We start from the raw sequence: 13094 nt of genomic DNA on the forward strand, positions 1-13094 counted from the left end.
GGATAGATTAGCAGTTATCTGTTTATGGCTTGCTTCTTTAGAGGCAAGGAAACATACATGAGCCACATCTCGAGCTAGAAATGGGAGCAATGTCATGTTTCTTTCTGAATGACGCTCCCACTTTAGGAGCTGAACACTCATTGGAGAGCGAGGACAGTGACCTCAGATTCTCTCAGCTTGCTTCTCCTATGGTGGAAACCCTACACCATGATATGAGGCAAGAACAAGGGGGACCCCAATATTCTCAGCAATGCTGTTCTTAAAGCCTCTGTCCAGTGAGCCTCTGTCTAATGAGGTAGAGCTGGGTAAAAGAAGGTCACCATCACCTCATCTGTACTCACTGGCAACTTAACCTCATGAACATGTGGCTGGGGCCAGGATGACAGGGGGAGACCGCTCACTCACGGAGAGCTAAGGTGGGAGGGAGCCCTGCGTTCTTGGATGCAGCAGCCTGGAGTGAAGTTTCCATTTCCCTGAGCTGGGAGATAGGAGAAGAGTAGATTTTGTTTTAAATGCCACGGACTATTACTGTTCTTACTTAGTTTTAGTAGACTTTCTTGAATAACTGTATTTTTTATCTTGCTGTATACAGAAAAGTACCATTTTAGAGACTTTATTACTTTTTAAAAAATAATTTTCAGCAGTCTTACTGGGAAATGAGTCTGCAGAACTCCTCATACTGTCCTGATGGAAGTCTTGGCTAAATTCTTTCAAAGACATCTATTTATGTCTGCTTCATGCCGGTATTGTACCTACACCTGAAGTGATTGGGCCTGTAAAATACGGAGTCTAGGTCTATTGTTTTTAGAGTTCAATTTTACACATCTATATTGACTTTTTACGACCCCTGCTTTCTTCTCATTATTGTAAACATTTACAGTATTAATTTTATTGTGTACAGAGGCGTATTTGAATAATTAAAGGGCAAGCACCAGCCTTTTGAGAAGACTTTATCAATCACTCCAGCACAATTGTTCACAAAGCAAGGAATCAACTGCCTCCCATATAGGCATCCCCCAACCATTATGTGGAGAAGCTGATCCCAGTTAGTACTTTCTTTGTTATAGCTCCTCTAGTTTGTACTTAGTGTTTGAAAGGATCCAGAGTAACATGGAAAAGATTCACAGTCTTCATTAACTTTCATAACTCAGCTGTCACTTGGGTCTTTCCTGCCCATGGGAGATTTAGGAAAATGTGCCTGATTTCATGCCGGGGGGTCCAGGACCCTTGTCTCAAGGGTTCTATGAACTCCTGGTGAGTCAGAGGCCTGTGTGCCCTGCCCTGTCTTTGAACCTGCACAGTCCTGCCTGGGCATGTGCTCCAGTGCCTGGGGAGCCAGCCACGTATCACCACCTCCCCCCAGCCATACACCCAAATGTATCAATAATTCCATGAATTTAGTAATTTTCCAACATTTTTGAATGGTGGGCCTGAAGAGAGAAGTAATTGGGGATCCTTGGGCTGTCCATCCACCTGGCCCCTCCCTGCATCCTCAGCTGTTTCCCCTCTTGTGCCCCTGGCTGCCAGGGTGCTGTCCTTACCCAGGCATCCAGTTGGAAAGTCCCAGGCACATTTCAGCCCAGAGTATCTTACCCAGCACATGGCTTATCACAGCCTTTTCTTAACAATGGGAGAGAGGTTGCACCCTAAAGCAGTTATTCTCTGTTAAGGCAATTATGCATTTTTTTCTTATTATTACATTATTTATTTAAGAGCTATATTTCATGAGATCTGACTGGAGATCATACAGGTTATTTGCAAAGCCTTTGAAAATGAACTCAGAAGAAGTTTAATCCACTCTCCCAAGGGAACCATGTCCCCACAAAAACTTAAAACAGCAGCAAAACAGAATAGAGAGGGTTTGCTTGTGTGCCTGCAGCAGAGCACCCCCTCCCCTACGGAAACACTTACAAAGCTGCCATCTTTGCACAGGTGGTGGCTGAGTGGGGTGCTGGCTTTGAAGGCTCCCTGTTTAAATACTGGCGTTTTCCTCCTCGGGTCTCACCCATGAAGTACTGCAGGCTTCTCTATGGGCAGCACTCATCAAGCCAGAAAGTAGCATGGCTTCTTCTATGGGATGTTTTCTTTATTATGTTCATAAAGCAATAAACAAAAACAGAAAAACAAACAACAAAAAAACAAAACCCAAACAAACAACAGCAGCAGCAGCAACAACAACAACAACAACAACAACAACAAAAAAAAAAAACAGAGAGAAAGAAAAGAAAATCAGGAAGAAAATGACTACTTTAGCTCTCTTGGCCTCTCAAGGTGACTGGTGTGAGAACAGCTTGGTGGCTGAGGACAGAAAATCACATACATAATTTATTTCAACAATAATGGAATTTTAGGCACTCCTCTACGCTCCAAGCAAAACTCGTCTGCTGCTATTCATAGTGGAAATCATGTGTAAGAATTTCAACTTCATGGATGATCATTTATTTCCCAATATTTTCTTTAAAAGTGTGGGGGAAAGGAAATGCTTCCTTGTCAAGTTTGAGGAATAGAGCAAACCACTCTTGCAATATTGTCAGCTGTAAATGGCATCTTTTGTTTATCTAGACTCTAGGGTATTTCTGAAATGAAGGGAAATGTTCAGAGATCATTAAAAATGCAAGAGGCCACATAAGGGACTGAGTCATATAGCTGTCACCTCACCACCTTGGAAACAAAATGCTCTATCATGTTTGTTTAGTTCGTGACAATGATATAATGCTGGAGATGAGGCTATGTAATTTTTTTGTCCTGCTGACTTGGCTATTGTTCCTTACTTTAAAATGATCCCTTTTGATTACTCTAAAGAAGAAAGAAAAAAAAAATAGATATACATTTTGCTGTTCAGTTAAGGAAGAAATATTGTTTTCATTACACCAAAGCCTAACAAAGAATTTAATTCACTCATTACTCCATTAAATATGAACTGGGCATCTGCAGGGGTGTTAGAGTCAGTAGCAGAAGGGTTTATGTGTCCTGTGTTCTTGGAGCTCTACTGTAACAACTGATGGCATTGAATGTACCATACACCTGCATGTACGCAGAAAGGGCTTTCACAGCCAGAATAGGGCCTTGCACAAGTGAGCGCTGAATTAGTACTGAATGGATGGAGGAAAGGAGATCTGGTTGTGAGTAGCATGAAGGACACTCTTAGATGCATTAGTTACATCGTGGAGAGCCTCGTGGAAAAGCTGAAGAGTTTGATATTGAGTCAGAGTCTTTCAGACATGACGTTAACATGGCCTCCAGAGTTCTGAAACAGTTCTGTTGGCCTTTCCTAGAGGTGACATTGACCCAACCACTTTAATCTGGATCTATGACTGGTGGAGTCATTTAAGAAAGTGACACGTCCAGCCACAGAGAGCAATGTTTATGGAGTGATGCGTATTAGCATGAATCAAGCTTCTTTTTTTATTGTGAAGCTGTGTCATCTCCCTATACTGTCTTTAAACTCAGAAGCATATTGAAGCTCTTTTCAAAGAGGGTTTCTTCTCCAAGAGGAATGTGATTGCCAGCTGCCAAACACTGTTTTGTTGTTGTTGTTATTTGTCAAAGGCTCTCTTTATGTTAATACCTTGGGTCTATGATCCTCACAGCCATTCTGATTTGCATATGCAATGATTGAAAAATGATCCAAACCAAACTTAACTGAAGTTGAAATAATAAAGGTGCTTGCAATGAAGGGACATGATTGTGAGGTAAGCCCCATGGTCTCAGCTCTGCCAGTAAGCTGAGTGACAAAGAAAAAATCCCCTGATCTCTTTGGGTCTCAAATTTTTGCATTTTATAGAGAGGAACTGGTATCTGTTCTAGTCCGTGTACAGGTGTGATAAGAGTAAAATGAAATTATCGATGTGAAAGTATTAATATAAAGGATGTAAGAGCATTAACGATTAGATGAGATCCTGCTTCAGGCTGGAGTTTTGAGGTTAAGTGTTCAGCATTGGAACTGTAACTCCCTCCATTCCCTTGGAGTTGCGTGACCAGAACAAGTTATGTAGCTTCTCTGAGATCCACTTCACTTCTGTAAATCAGAGGCAGAGATAGCAACATCAGTATTTTGTGGGGATTAACTGGGATAATGTGTTTGGTGCCTCGCTCACAGAGGATGCAGGACAGAGCTCATGTGCTCAGTCTTCTCTCTTGGTTTCCTTTTCTTTCCAGTGGGTAATCATGAGGACTGAGATAACGATGAGGAAGTTTCTATTAATAATACAGAGATGCCAGCTACACATCAAGTGCTCACATAAATGTTTGCATCCTGCTGTTTGCTCAGCCACTCTTCCTCAGTGCCACCCTCTCCTCCTCTCCTCATCCAAAGGCAACCTATTACAATTCAGTAGCTGAGGGCAGATCACTGGAATTTGGTACTTTGTTGAGGCACCAACCCATGAGGAGTGGGGTGTGGTGTGGTGAGGCAGGAAGATGAGAATTAGGGACCAATGTAGTCTGAGGTAGCGGGGGCCCCATATTCCACAGTCAGTGCCGTAACACTTGTGCTGGATGAGAGTTTAACGTGAGACCACAGAAGTCCTGGTCCCCCTCTGCTCTCTGTTCTCGCCCTGTGGTGGATTAGGGAGAAGTCGTCTTTAAAGGTATCTCTACTCAGATATGTGTCGGGAAGGGCACATGTATGGGGTTGTGGATGTGAGTGTGAATAGACTCCTCATGGGGCAGATGATGGAAATCAGTGGGCATATATCTATAAACACACAATACAAATATTACATGTTTCACGAATCCTGTTATTTTCTAAAGTCTAAGATTAGCTTCTATACCAAAAAGAACTTTATGCATTTAATTTTTAGAGGCAATGTGACAAAAAGTTCCTAAATAAATGATTTTTAAAATCAGAAACTGAAATACAGTTGTAGAGTGTGAGACATTAGTATGTTCCTTTAATTCTCTTAGAAGCCATGTATATTTTTTCTTTCTAATGATAAAGTTATATGTGCTCATTATTTTAGAATTCAGAATAGTATAAGGAAAAAAACCTAACAGTTATACGATTGTTTCTTGTCCAAATAACGTTCCAGAATTTATTTCGCTCTGACTATGCAAACATATTTACATCATTAACATAACACTGAGTCTATGATTTTCTATTTTGCACTTAATGTTATATAATAGCCATGTCTCTTCATTAAGTATTACTTGTAGGGATTTTTAATAGATGAGCCTGAAATCAATGTATTTGTTACAGATCATGACTTTTAATTTGGGGAGAAGGAGGTTTATAAGAGGAACCTTAAGCCCAGGAATGCAAATCTTCATAGGCACTTGGTACAACTTGATAAGTGATTTTTCAGAAATGTCTCTGCAGGTGCATTGCCACCTCTTTTGTTCTGCTTTTGAAGTGTCTGACTTTCAAAACATGTGTGTGTATGTTTTTTCTTCCACTCATGTATTACTCCTGCTTCTGTTTTAGCATTAATTAATACATTACATTTAATGTCTGTGGTTCCAAAATGTTGTACCTCAAAAAATTGTAGAATGTTTCTTGTAAGCATCTCTACCTACAGATAATGCTATTTATTTATCTCTATTTAATCACCGATTATACAAATAATGTGGACATAATGTATTATCTAGAAATGTTAGATCAATGAGTGAATATAGAAATAAATGACTCCTTGGCTATTTTGCAACCTTTCATTCTATGGAAGTATGTAAATCAAATAAATCCTTCAGGGAATTTTGATTATTGATATAACTGTGTATGTTATAGACAGAAATGAAAAAGTCCAGCTAATGTTAAGTGTTTACATCATAATGAATTTAATAATCTTCAAAGAGTGTCTAAGTTGTTGAAGGTGCCATGCTTTTATATTTTTATGTTTAGAAGTCTTTTTAACTGTTAACTGTTTTAGAGAGATCCTGAGTAACCTATTTCAACCTATTTCATATCTATTTCAGTCATATTTTCTCTAGAGTGTTTCTATTTTGGGAGAATGGTATAATTTACTTTTTGTTTAATTTTTGTGTAATTTTTCTTTTTGTATAATTCATATTCTTCCCAGTAAAGTTGGAATTCTTTTAGCTCAAATGAAACTTTAATTTGAAAGAATTTTAATTATCAATATGCATATGTGCTTATAGAGAATTTATTAGATAATTATTGGAATTTAGCATGAAATTTTCAAAATTCATTAACAAAATACACCCATAGGGCTGCAATTTCTACTAATGGTGAAAATGAATCCTAATATGCATAAGAACATACAGCCATCTCTCTGCCACTGTCTTCTCATACCATTGTATTTTTATTTAGTGCTTCCTATTCATGTTTGAATTGTTTTATCTGCTTTTATCTAAGTTCTCCCTAAATAGTAGGCTTCTTCACTCCAAGAAGAACATTCTTCTGTTCTGGTCATATTCTGAATAGATCCTAAATTTCACTGCTTATTTATCTACTTATTTACACAGTGCCAGACATTGTTGCAAGTAATTTGCAAGAATTAATTCAGTCAGTCCTCTCACAACCTTCTTAGGCAGATACTATAATTAATGTGTTTGCTAGATGAGGCAACTGAGGTTAGAAAATTTACCAGACTTTCCAGGGTCACACAACTAGTATGTGGAGGAGCTGGACTCAACCTCAGTAGTGCAAACACTACATTTTGTCATGCCATCAGAATCATTAATAAACATGAGACCAGAAACACATCTCCATGCAACACATCCCCTCTCCCCTAGAACACAACATCATGCCCACACAGAGCTGAGAGCTCTCCTAGGAGCATTTACAAAGCTCCAGTAACATGGTGCTTCACCTTGGGAAGCCCCTTCAACCACCTGGGTCTCAATCCCTTCTTTTCATGAAACGCTGACAAATACACCCACTTTGGGGGATTTGGTGAAGACACAGTAGGTTGATTGTGTTATTCAGCAGCACAGCTTGTAACATACTGCTGAGAAGAGGGATGACCACAGAATATATTCCTCTTGTACCAACCCAATGTGTTGGCCTTTAACAATTCTGAGAGATAGCCAAATAGAAATGTTAGACAGGTGCTTGTCTGTATGCTTTTATGTATATTTTATCAGTGTCCTCACCAACCTCTCAGCCATGTGAAGATTAGAAACCATCAACTCGAATGATGGGAGGCTACTGTGGCCATGCACAGACCTCATGGGGAAGTGACATCCTGAAATTAAGGCAGGAGGACAGGAAAACAGAACCCCAGGGCAAAGAGCTCCATTGGTGCTCACAAGGGTGATCTATGTCACTGACACAAGGTCACATTGTCTTGGGTCCCCTGTCTTAAACAGACAGACTTGAAAAATAATTTGACCATAAATCTATTAGGGATCAGCCTCATTTAGGGAAAATTTACTTAAGTGTAACACGTTTTTCCCCAGCAATGCTTTGTAAATGAGATGAGTACGATTACTAAGACTGGGCATGCCATTTGTTCATTCTTCATTCATTAAACTAATATTTACCAGTGCTAGGTACTAGGTACTTATACTGTGCTTGGTACTTAGAAAAGATGCTTCAGTGAACAAAATGGGCAGAGATTTTAGTCATCAGAGTATATTCATGTATTTGTCCTTTATTGAACAGATTTTTATTGGGATGCTATGAAGTGCCCAATACCACATGAGATAAGGGAGTAGAATAATTCATATAGATTTTGGAGAACCCCTACATTACTGGAGATTGCTATTTGAGGTTACCTTAGGGTATGAGTATGAGCTCATGTCTTGTTGATGGGACACCAGTGAAACTACTGTCTATAACTCTACAGTGTGAGGAACAGAGCCCCTTAGGCAGGAGATTTCCTTTGCAGTCATAGGGCCTGTCCACCTAGGCTGGGTTGAAGTATAATTGCAGTAACGTTTTTATGTAACAAACAAACAAGTGCCTGGTAATTACATATGCAATCCCTTTCATCTTTTCCCTGCCAAATTTTAATCAATACAGACCTTGAAGCAATAAGGCCAACAATCATGCTTCCCAGGGCCAGTTTCCAGCCCAGCTTCCCACTTCCACTAACTCAGGACTTTGCTTTCACCATTTACATTTTCACCTTCCCTCTTTTATTGACTGGGTATTGATTCTGGGACTTGCTGATAATTTTTTTAAGGTAAATCAGTGTCTGTCAATATAAATGAAAAACAATTAACTGTGTAATTGACTTAACTATTAATTTCTGTGTCTTATATTGAGAATCCAAACTCCCAACAATTTGGAGTAGTTACTTCCTTTTTCTGCCTCTGTGTGAAAATGGACTTAGAATGTACTCGTCTTAGGTCAATATGATAATGATCTTGTTTTTATTTTATTTAACTCTCAGGTTTGGTGATGGTTATACAGTCAAAGTTTGGCTCTATAAGGAAGCAAATCAACATTGCACTGTTTCTGATCACTTGAAGCTTTATTTTCCAGGAATTCAGTTCAAGGTAGTGCTAATATCCTGTATTATTTCTTTGTTTTTCAGCTAAAAAAGCTAATAAATGTACCTGTCTTTTTCTGTTTTTATTCTATGCTGTTATAAGATACTACTTGTTACCTTAGTCACATTGCAAAGTATAGACCCTGCCTCCCTACCAAAAATAGCATGGATAGCTGATATTGCTTGACCACTCTGAAGAGTAACAAGCCTGCTTAATTGCTTGCTGGATCGGCCAGAGCAGCCTATGATTACATATCACGCCTCTTATCTGTGGGCATAAGTCCACTGCATAGCTCATCTTGTTCAGCATAGAAGATTGCAAAAGCTAATCTCTTCCATATATTTGCTGTAGGGTTTATAGGCTTGATGGTTTCAGCATTGCTTCACAGAAAGAGCCCTGTGCTTGAGATCACAATCCTCTACGAACTTGCTATCATCAAGTATGGTCACTGAACCGGCAGCATCTTCATTACCTGGGACCTGTTAGACATGCAGAATCACAGGCCCCAACCTATTGAATGGGAATCTGCATTTTAACAAGGTGACCCGGCGATTCCTATGAACACGAAAGTTTGAGAAGCACTGTCTAAAAATCTCTTGGATAACTGCAGGATGCTGGTTTATTATAACTTCTAGCAGGTTGTAGTCCATAAAGTAGTTACGATCTATTTATTTCAACAACTGTCATTTAGTGAAATCCTACTATGGAAGAAGCATGCTGTGTGAGACTCATTCATGCTCAATTATGACTCTGAGCTACCCTATAAAACAGATATAATTATCTCCATTGGCATACAGGAAGACAAAGATCAGAGGTTTAAATGTCTTCCCAAGAGTTGCTCAGCTAATGATGAGAACAGTGAGAGACAAGCCCAAGTCCCAGTGTAAAGCTCAGGGCTCCTCCATCCATCTCTCTTAGGCCATGTTAAATTACTACATTTCAAATATCTTTGGGCATCTTATGATTCCTTAAACAGGGCTTTCCCATGCTGTTGCAAGGTTGGGCACATCAGGGGGCAGAACAGCAATGCCACACAGTTGAATGTCATTTGTCAAATATACCCTATGAAAAATTGTCATCAATAGGCATTCATTGGAGACTCACAAAATTATTTGTGTAGGTTGAGAAAACATAACTGAATTTATTTGCCAATTAAATGTAGTATGATCAATTTTGTTTAATAATGCTAATTATATGATACTTTTTTTTTTTTTTTTTGCTTTTAGGGACAGCACCTGAATTTGTTAGAATATCATGTGCCAAAAAGATGGGGATGCCTAGCTGACTTGTTCAAAGTTATAGAAAACAATAAAATCTTCTTGAATATTAAGCATTATACCATTAACCAAACCACTTTGGAGCAGGTATAGTATCTTGAATGATTCAGGAGGTTGCATTTTGGTCTGTTCATCAGACCTAATCTAGCCAATTTTAAAATTAATCAAATTGCTTCAATTCACCACTTTATTTGTTTCATCTTTTTAAATTTTATAAAATTAGGATAAGGATGGTGTCAGAAAGTTTGTTTATTGTATACCCTTCCACTTAAGATAGACATTCAGTAGAGTTTCAGTTTGTTCATGATTATGCTGGGCATTCAACTAATTAAATCATGTCACGTTAACCTTCCTTTCTCCATCTTACTCACCCCCACAAGACTTGTCAGGGCAGCTCCACTGTAGTCAAATGATAGCTAACTTCTGGGGAAACAAAAAGCATTTCGTTTACTAAGAGTACCAGAAATATACTGTACTGTATATTTGTATATAAATATACAAATATTTATGTAATGTATATAAAAATACATCACAATATCTTTCTAAAACCACGCTTACAGTATTGAGAACGTCTAGGTGATTTATTATTATAATTATCTAGAAATATGAACATTCTTAGAGTTGTGTCCTCAATGGATTTACATATTTATGTGATTTGGGATGGAGTGGTATGAATTAATGATCTGTGGTTTTTAGGACAAGTTGGCCAGTGTTCTGAGATAATGTCTCCTTTCTAGTAAGTGAGACCAAAAGGTTGTATCATAAGTAAACAACATTTTTATGTTTTTTTTTCAGATATTTATTAATTTTGCTTCTGAGCAGCAGCAAACTCTACAATCTACTCTTGATCCATCCACTGACAGTCACCACACACATCACTTGCCCGTCTGATCACTAAAGGAGTTTCCGTAAGGAATAAAGCCTTGTCTTTCATTACAATTAACAGTCAAGGATAAAACAAGCACGCGCACAACCAAGGAGCTGGGGCACACTCTCCAGGGAGTTAAATTACATTCTCTTGTTCATTTTCTATTTTGAATCTCCTTGTTAGTTAATAACCACCAAATGGAAAGGTTGTTCTTTCTGCAGACTTTTGGGGCGCTCCTCCAAGATATTTGTTCTTTTTACCATGCCAGATGGACACCAGCTTCTTTGTGACAAAGGCATGAATGATTTGACAGTGTCCAAACTGAGACATTCTGGAGCTGGAAAGGCTGTCACAGATTGTCCACTCTAAACATGTCACTTTTCTGTTAAGAAAACTGAGCCCCCCTACATGTTTTTAATGATTTTAATGTAAGCTTTTACTAATACTGATGACATTATATGGTATGATATGAAAGAATCACCAATTTTTTATATATAAAAGTTGTCTTTTTAAAAAAATAGGATTTGAAAAGCTCTTTTAGTATACACTTTAGCAAAATTAATTAAATTGAACTAGTTACTCTGTATCAATTACAACAGTTCTACCAGAATCTCCCAGGTTATAATTTATGAGGGTAGATAAACAAAATGTAGATGCATTTTCTTTTTCTTAATTTGGATGAATAATTACTGGTTTTTGTTACTCTAAGTCAGTGTTTTTCAAACCGTAGTGGTCCCCATATTAGCTGCATTGCCATCTTCTGGGAGCTTGCAAGAAAATGTACATTATCAGGATCCACTCCAGACCTAGTGAATTTCAAATTCTGAGACTTAAACAAGCACATTCCAGTTTAAGAACCAATGATTTAAGGGAATGTCTCGTTACCTCCTAGTTATACAAGCAAAATCAGCATAGTATGTAGTCTTTTTCTTTTTTTTGAGATGGAGTCTCGCTGTCTCTCCCAGGCTGGAGTGCAGTGGTGCGATCTCAGCTCACTGCAAGCTCCGCCTCCCGGGTTCACACCATTCTCCTGCCTCAGCCTCCCCAGCAGCGGGGACTACAGGCGCACGTCGCCATGCCCGGCTAATTTTTTGTATTTTTAGTAGAGACGGGGTTTCACCATATTAGCCAGGATGGTCTCCATCTCCTGACCTTGTGATCCACCCGCCTCCGCCTCCCAAAGTGTTGGAATTACAGGCGTGAGCCACCGTACCCGGCCATAGTTTATTTTAAAATATATTTTTAAGAGCTTTGTAAAAATTATGTCATTCTCAGAACTGTTGTCTTCAAAGCATTGTCAGATAGAGAGTGCTCAGATATGGCTCTTAAAGGGTATATACGTCTGGTATTTTTCATCCTATAGTTAGTAAAATGCATAAATTCAATCCACTGCTGAAATAGTTTCCAGTCAGACATTTCTGAGTTCAGACATTTCTCAACATTCTTTTAACAACATTTTTTTCTGAATCCTCAATAGAAAATCACATTAACCTTATTTTAAAATTTGGCCTTTTTCAACACTAACATTGAGTACCAGCAGCTTGTGATCAAAGGCATATACCTCCTTATGAGATTTCGTTACTAAAGCAAGATTTCATTAAATCTCTATTTCCTAAATATCATTCTATATAAGAGATATTTTTTAAATGGTAAGGATTAAAACAATCACAGATAGCTTTATTGTGAGCAATTTTGATTCTCCTGTACACATGAATTACATTTCCTTAAATAAATTATAGTTTATGGCTGTATGATTTATTCTCTAATTCTAACATAGTCTAGTTGTCAAAAGAAATATGTAATCTTTTTATGACTGTTGAATCAATAAATACCAATTTGTGAAACATGAACTTGTTTAAACTGCAGTGAATAAATGAAATGTGCTGTAATTTAACCCGATTTTTGGAATGTAATTGTGCTTTTGCCAATATATTTTCTTGTATCTTTATTTGTGTCTTTAGGGATCCAATTTAATTTAGGTAAGCAGGAAATGAAACTATTCCAAATCTTTTAAAGTTTGAAAGGTTAAAATTTAATTGAGTTTTGCTCTGCTATATTCTGCTCTTAGGGGTTCTTTCCTGGTTTTTGAACTGCTGTATTCTTGAAGTTTGTGCTTCAAGGTATGCCTTTGAACAATAAACAGAAAGAAAGAGGAACCCAACATGCTAAAACACCACATCCCAGAAGACTGGATACAAAAGGTCAAATCTTATGTTAATGTTGAAAATGTCATTGCATTTATAAGTCATGCAGGTATTTTATGCCTTTGGAGTTAAACATTTGTCTTAAGACCTTTGGGCTTAAGGTCACACAACTGAGACTTTTAAACAGACTACCTGCTTTTGAAATCATTCTGAGTAGAGTACTTTATGAAACAGAAATAACAGTGATTATCTCAGTTCTAGTAATCTAGCATTTACTATATAGATTATCTTTACTCGATATTTAAACAGTTGATGTATTAAAGCTTTCACGCAAAATCAAGATAGTAAAAAGCAAATATAAAGTGTATTTTTAGCATAGTAAAGACTAGGTGGCTTAAGGTCATGGGTAGT

At 37.9% G+C, this 13094-nt stretch overlaps 1 protein-coding gene across 1 annotated transcript in view; it reads left to right on the forward strand.

The window, feature by feature from the left end:
- The window catches only part of ABCA13 (ATP binding cassette subfamily A member 13), a 514497-nt gene extending 502955 nt beyond the window's left edge, over positions 1 to 11542 (forward strand). Inside the window, 3 exon segments of the mRNA XM_023226480.1 lie at positions 8295 to 8400; positions 9621 to 9758; positions 10467 to 11542. Coding sequence (XP_023082248.1) covers positions 8295 to 8400; positions 9621 to 9758; positions 10467 to 10562 — 340 coding nt within the window. The 3' untranslated portion in view covers positions 10563 to 11542.
- Positions 11543 to 13094: the final 1552 nt, after the last annotated feature.

This window comes from Piliocolobus tephrosceles, chromosome 8 (assembly GCF_002776525.5).
Source record: "Piliocolobus tephrosceles isolate RC106 chromosome 8, ASM277652v3, whole genome shotgun sequence".
Taxonomy (NCBI): Eukaryota; Metazoa; Chordata; class Mammalia; order Primates; family Cercopithecidae; genus Piliocolobus; species Piliocolobus tephrosceles.